Source organism: Mesitornis unicolor, unplaced genomic scaffold (genome assembly GCF_000695765.1).
Source record: "Mesitornis unicolor isolate BGI_N332 unplaced genomic scaffold, ASM69576v1 scaffold49056, whole genome shotgun sequence".
In the NCBI taxonomy this organism is placed as follows: Eukaryota; Metazoa; Chordata; class Aves; order Mesitornithiformes; family Mesitornithidae; genus Mesitornis; species Mesitornis unicolor.
This window is the reverse complement of record NW_010191260.1, coordinates 32,312-39,457: the sequence shown is the minus strand read 5'-3', so window position 1 is coordinate 39,457 and position 7,146 is coordinate 32,312. Positions and strand designations below refer to the sequence as shown.

General features: G+C 38.1%; 1 protein-coding gene across 1 annotated transcript in view; it reads left to right on the top strand.

Annotated features, from left to right (window-relative positions):
• Positions 1 to 586: 586 nt before the first annotated feature.
• The window catches only part of RAB12 (RAB12, member RAS oncogene family), a gene marked incomplete at its 5' end in the record, with an annotated part of 11,204 nt that continues 4,644 nt past the window's right edge, over positions 587 to 7,146 (top strand). Inside the window, one exon of the mRNA XM_010186683.1 lies at positions 587 to 645. Coding sequence (XP_010184985.1) covers positions 587 to 645 — 59 coding nt within the window. The remainder of the gene's footprint in view (positions 646 to 7,146) is intronic.

Below are 7,146 nucleotides of genomic sequence, written 5' to 3'. Positions count from 1 at the left end.
TAAATTTTAAAAGTCAAATAACCTCCCTAAGTCGAAGCAGTTTGTTAATAAATTTGCAGGAATTAAGAGTGACAGTGCTGACAAACTTCTCCAAAAACAATTCCAGAACTTGTATTAAAGGGCTTTACAGATGCTAAGCATCCAGCCTGGAAATCAGATGTGCACTGTTCCTACTTCACAGACCCAAAACTGCTGTGGAGAGGTTGGTTTCGCTCCATGCCCTCAGGGCATCTGTGCCAGTTGGAAGCAGAGGAGGCTTGTCCTTGACAGTCAGTGAGAATAAGGGAGAAACAAAGTGTGCCTGTTGTTTTGCTGCTATGTTGGGTTTTACCTGCGGCTGGAAGAGTTGCACAAAGTGGAAGGTTTCTGTTGTGATGCTGCCAAATTGGATGGCTCACAGACTGTGTAGCGGTTGTCAAACCCCCATGGTGTTCCTGAGGTGACCCATAGTAGTGCAAACCCTTCTGCTTGTTCAGACTGTTACAAGTTGATATTAAAAAAGAAAATAATCAAAAAATATAATTACACACTCGTTACTTTTGCTTCTTATTCCTCCTTTTCTGTTTACTGTATTTCATTTATAGGTGTTGATTTTAAAATCAAAACAGTAGAGCTAAGAGGAAAGAAAATTAGATTACAAATCTGGTAAGTAAAACAAATGTGCAACCAGCAGTATGTTTTAATTTTTATGTTCTAGCATGAATTAATATGCTTGTCTAATACTATTAACTGTTATAAGCTGGTTTAGCTCTTACTCTGTTCCTCCGCTCCTCCGTTCCCACGAGATTTTAAGCAAAACCAAGTAGCTCATAGATTTTTGTGAGGGTAAAGGAGGAGAAGGAGAGATAAAGTTAGAAATAGGACATGAATGTAATTACTGTAACGTTAATGCATGACCAAGGTCTTAAGCCCCTTTTCCTATAATGATAATCACCTACACAAGAAATAGGAGTTCTACAAACAACAAAAGGTGATGGGGTTAAATAGACACTAGAGAAAGTACACTTTATTGTTGTCATTTTCTGGACTGTTTAAAACTGACTTTCATCGTAACAGTGATTATAAAGCAACTGTGAAGTATTTTTTGAACTGTTTTTCTAAAACTTAGTATAGGCAGTGCTGTTTGTTTGATGCTATGTTAAATAACTTAAAAGTGAGGGCATTCAAGACTTCAGTAAATTATATCCACTCTAAGCAGTGCTGAAAACTAAAACTATCCCATACAAATAAGACTCTTTACTGTAACTGGTACCAGTGTCCTACTACAGAAAGCTCAAAGTCTGAGATAAGCTTTTCTTTTGTGGAGTAGGTTACACTGTGTTTCTTGATAGTGATTCTTCATGTCAGTGATCAGTACAATTTTTGTTGTTTACAAATTATTGAGCTTAAGAGGTCCTTTGTTTTTCAGAGTCGTACAATACATAAACATTTTTATGAGAGAATAAGCCAGCTACATTCTATACATTAATCTTATATACTACTATGTAGAAGCTTAGCTTTGGTTTATTAACAGTGTGTGATGCATAACTGGCATTGTAGTTAAACCGTTAAAGCTGCTAACAATCCTTAGAGGGGGAAGAAAGCTCTAAATATACTTATTGCTACACTTTTGGGATATTCTGGTGGTTTCTCATTCTTAACTACATGGATGCAGTGAATTCAGATTACTAACTCCTCTTGACAGGTCACCATCACCTCTGTTTGTCACACCATGTGTCTGTCTTGCTTCCCTCTGAGTTAACTGCTGCTTCATCTTTGGTACCATCCGTCACCTAACACTTGAATGTTAGTGGCATGTCTTCATCCATCATCTGTCCCTGTCTGGAAACTTATGACTGCAAGGCTGGCAGTTGAGCCAGCAATTATTAGCCAGGGTCTGCTGGAGATGACAGAGGTAACAAAAATTTCTGATATGGAGATGCTACTGTGAGCCTGATATGAATTTTTGCTATGAAATGTGCTAAGCTTTTAAAAAAATTTCTTCATGTTGAATAAATACTTTATAGGAGAGATGTTCTGTCAGAAAAAAAAGATGTTTAAACCATTATTTTCCACATATTGAGAATATGCTTGTAGGATATAGGAATCTTTTAAACCTAAAAATTGAGAGATTGCTAAAAAGTGACCATGGCTCCTGTGTGAAGCCCTGCTAAAATGGTGGATAAAACACAATGTAAAGGGATAATAATTTTAAAATATAATAAAATCCACAAATACAGCATTCCACTCCTAAGTGTCACTCTCCAACAGTAGCTGTTAAAATGCTTTTCTTATACTTGACTCTTAAATTTTTTGGAAAAGCTATTAGATAACCACTCCTTTTGCTAATTTATCCTGAACTATATTGTGTATGTTGTTGGGCCTATTTATAAACTCTTTTTGTTATAGAATCACAGAATTATAGAATTGTTTAGGTTGGAAAAGACCCTTGAGATCATTGAGTCCAACCATAAACCTGAAACTGCCAAGTCCACCACTAAACCATGTCCCTAGGTGCCACATCTACTCGTCTTCTAAATACCTCCAAGGATGGTGACTCAACCACTTCCCTGGGCAGCCTGTTCCAATGCTTGACAACCCTTTTGGTGAAGAAGTTGTTCCTAATTGCAATCTAAACCTCCCCTGGTGCAACTTGAGGCTATTTCCTCTTGTCATATTGCTTATTACTTGGGAGAAGAGACCAACACCTTGCTACAACCTCCTTTCAGGTAGTTTTAGAGAGTGATAAGGTCTTCCCTCAGCCTCCTTTTCTCCAGGCTAAACAACCTCTGTTCCCTCAGCAGCTGCTTATTGTACCTTTAATTGCTATATTAAAATAGGAGAGCAGTTTACCAAGTCAAACACTTGAAAGCATAGAAATACAGCTGATCCTAAGTGCGGATCCTTTCATACCTACATGGAGACAGAATTAAGGTTTCCTCATACTTCCCGGTAGTCTTACGTACAATGAGTACAGTAACTTTACTACAAAAAACTGTTTTATTCAGTGAACAGATATTTTCTAAAGTTTATGCTTTTTTGTTTTCTTAAAATGATTTAGATTACATTTTAAAGCACCAAAGTTGTTTTTTTTTAATAATTTGCTGATTCTACTTCAAAAATCAAACAATAGCAGTTTAAAAAGAAAGTTTAACTTTGATGTTTTTATGGTCACTTGACCTGTCTCTCTACCGACCACTCTATCAGCAGAGCGTTCTCTATAGACCTCTGCCACTTGAATTTAGGGAAAAAACAGCAGTACTGTGTTGAATATATTGAGCAATAGGTGTGAAAGATGTCCTTTTGAAAGCGTCTTTCACACTTCTGGCTGTTTGTAGAGTAATGTACAAATTGGACTTGTCTCCCCTTTTGCAATGGGATACTGTGCACTGAGGATTGCAGAGATATCTGCTCTCCCCTTTATCTTACCTGTTCATACCCAGTCCCTGCTACTTCTTCCCCTGTTTCCCTGGCTTGCAGTCAGGAAACAATCTCCCACTCCTTAGATTATCAAGGGGTAGAGCAGCACTGAGGACACAGAGCAGTGTCCATCTTCTCTGTGCCACCTGGAACACCCGTTGTGCCCCTTGGGTTGGCAGATACAGCAAATTTCCTGTTGCCTTGCAGTTTTTGACTGAAACAAGCTCGTCCGTTCTGTGAGAAGTAATCATAGGGTCATAGAGTCATTTGGTTGGAAAAGACCTTTAAGATCATCGAGTCTAACCAAAATGTGTGCATGCTTCTGGCTTCCTCACTGAAAGGACCTGGGTCCTGGTAGCTGTGGTGCCCTGCCACTGTGCCCAGTTCCCTGCTGGCAAGGCAGATGGGCTCTCTGGTATCTCTACAGTTTTAATGCCCAAGAAAGCTGGTCACCTGGCAAGAAAACAGTCTGATTTGCTCTGAAGGTTGTTTAAATTGGTGCTTCCTCATAAAAAGTTCACATTCTGCCAGGTCAGCATTTTCTAGTGGACAGTTGTCTTGGGAAATCCCTGGGACAAGGAGTAGTTTGAGGAATAGATCACCAGTCCTGGAATGTAACAGAATGTAGTTCCTGCCTCTGAAACTAATTATTTCATATAATAAAAGATTTTAAATATATGTCAGTTTTCTGGGAGAAAAAGCTCATCTTGACAAGTAGAATTAACCTCTGAAATTACTTTAAAACATTTAAAGAATATTGCCTGTAGGTTCCATAAAAGCATAGAGCATGTGAAAGTGTTAAATTAGTGTTAAATTTTTATTTGTTTAAAAAATATTTTCCTTTCTATTGCCACTTCACCACCCATAAAAAGTTAATTTAACTTCAGACCCAAAGACAGTTTTGAGTCTGTGTTTGTTTCAACTGTTTTAGATAGACACAAAGAGCATTTATGTAAAACAAAAGTTATCCAAACCTATTTTAATTAAGATCAACTGTATTTGTATTGTATTTTATGCAGTCTGAAATAGTGAGAATATGACACGTCAGCACTTGACAATGGGCTTTGTGTGTTTTTTTTGTATTTGCTTCTGTTTGGTGTAACGTTTATATTTTTGGAGTGATGTCTAGTTTCTGTTTTGGAGGCAGAATAAGAGAGTCAAGCAGAGGGATTTTATTATTGCAAATTATAGATGGTCAAGGAGTCATAATGCTGTATGTTTCTGGTTACACTTTAGAAATACCAATGGTTTTCCATTAAAACAATTTCTTAGAAAAAAAAGCCATAAAAGAAAATTATTTTAGCATTAAAAAAGGAGTAATTGGTTGTATTTTTTACAGCGATACCAAATCATTGATCAAGTTGTAGTAATTTGTTATTTGGACTTCCGGAGTTAAATTGAACTGATACTCTATTGTGTCAGTTCTGACCAGGGCAAATGAAGAACTAGCAGCACTTAGTATCACTTACAAAATGCATGAAGTTCCATACTGTTAGGCCAGTTAAATAGTGCTTATCTCTTCTAGCTTTCCACCAGTGCCTCAGTAGCTGTCCTTAGTAAAATACTTCATCTACAGGGGTGTAATACAGATTTAATTACTTCAGCACTGCACATGGAAATAAGGCATTTTAAGTTGTATAAGCGTTTAATATTAACTCTGTATTAGAGGTTGTAATTTTTTCCTCAATAACAGAAGAATTTACTGCACATTTTCATGAAAAATAAGATAGGCTCTGGTAGAAGATGAGATTTTCCATATGAAAGATCAACTTGATGCTCTTCTTAAACTGCAGCTTATTTAGATAGCTTAGGGTTGTATTCTGAACTTATTGCAGAAATAGTTTTCCAAATTTCACTTTGCTGTTTGAAGGCTAGTACAATGTCAATGTGTAATGTTAGAGACTGCAAATTCAGCTTATTTTCTTCCAGTTTTCAAAGGAAACAAGGATTAGAATATTATGCTTACAATCAGAAACCTGTAGACTGGTTTCATTTAAACTTGCTGTAGCAGTAGGGGCATTTGTTGTGCAAACTGTGGGAAAGTCAATGACTTAAAGCAAGGCAATGAAAGTCAGCCATAATCCACTATGACTGGCAGGTGACAGTTAGTGGCCATCTGGCCATTTAACGTGTGTATTGGGCAGCCAGGCTGGCCATGGCTGTTTTAAACTGGCCACAGCATATAGTGTGTCTCAGTTAGCCAGCAAGCCAGGCTAAAGGTTGTGTGATATTTGTGTGAACAACCTACGCAAAGAGGAGTGCAGGACTTGAGGGTACAGCAAAGAGCAGCAGCCTGAGAATATGATAAACATTGAGGGGTTTGTGGGATGAGGAGAGGCTGATGGTACCAGGTAGACTTGGAGATGCAGCGCTCAGCAGCAGGCTAGAGGAGATGTGGAGTTGGGGACAGCTGGAGTGGCAAAGTATAATGTTGAAAGATTGGCTCCATTGCCTACCCCATGGCTTATCCAGTGTGTTGATGACTGTCTTCAGAGAGGGTGGGTGAACGTTACTGTGTTTATTTCCCCTCTCTTTTTCTAATATGTGAACTGGGTGATCTGGTACCCTGGTAGCCCCTCTGTGACAGAGTTGCTAGAGGTCCTCAGCATTAACCTGAAGGCACAGCCAGGTGGCTCTGAAATAGCCCCTTTACTTCTGTGTTCCAGTAGGGGCACAGAGAAGAGGGGAAAGACCGGGCAGCAAAAAAGGCAACTTTTTCCATTATTCTGGCCAAAGCTAGAACTGATGCATTCTTCCTCATCAGATACGCCCTTCCACCTGCCATCTAGTTATGTCTGCTCTGAATTGTGGAAATAAAGGGATCCCATCCTTGATAATCTTGTTCAGTAGGTTGGATTAGCAACAGATGGCAGGGGCTGCTCTACAAGGTCATGATTCTGAGAAGTCTGTTCATAACCACTATAGCAATGTTATCCATATGTGGAAAATCAACGGTTCATATGAGAATTTTTTAATTTTTCATGGACTGAATGTCCAAAGGATCTTTCAAAAAATAAAACTGGTTATAGCAAAGAAGCCATGGAAGAAAAAGAGTTACTTCTCTGAGTAATATTTATATATGTCATTTCAGCTGCCAGAACTTGTATCGCTTTAATAAAAATGCCTCATTAGTGATAAGAAAGCAACCAATTAACCATCTAAAACCGGTCTGAAATACTACTAGAGCTTGACCTTATTGAAACAAGCTACCTGTTTTCACCTTCGGTAGGGTCCCAAAGGTTTGTATGGATGTAATTCTGAAGTTCTGAGTGGAGAATGGGATTTGAATAATTATTTTTTTAAAGGATGCATTAGGAATTTGTTTTCTTCTGCCCCATATTGCAATGCCATTGGCTTGCAGTGAATTAGTAGTCAGTATTTTTCTACAGGCTATGGATCAGAAGTTTCAAATATTTTTATAGTGGACATTACTTTGTGAAATCACTAGCAAAGATCTGTTGCTATCAAGTACGCTTGGGGCAATGTCAGGAGGAAGTACTTCACTTTTAATCCTGCTTAGTTAAAATTCTTAAAGAATTTGTGAAGAGCAAGATAGGTTTGGGGTACTTTATTCTACTGCTTGTTGTGCGTAGACTTTAAAAGAATTAATTCTTCAGGACAAATGATGTGGCATTTTGTGAATGTGACTTTTTTTGGTAACAAGTGTTTCAGGTCTCCATTGTTAATCTCATTCCCAAACTCATCGTCCTCCTCCTTTTGTCTAAAATGTGACTGTTGAAGAGAGTT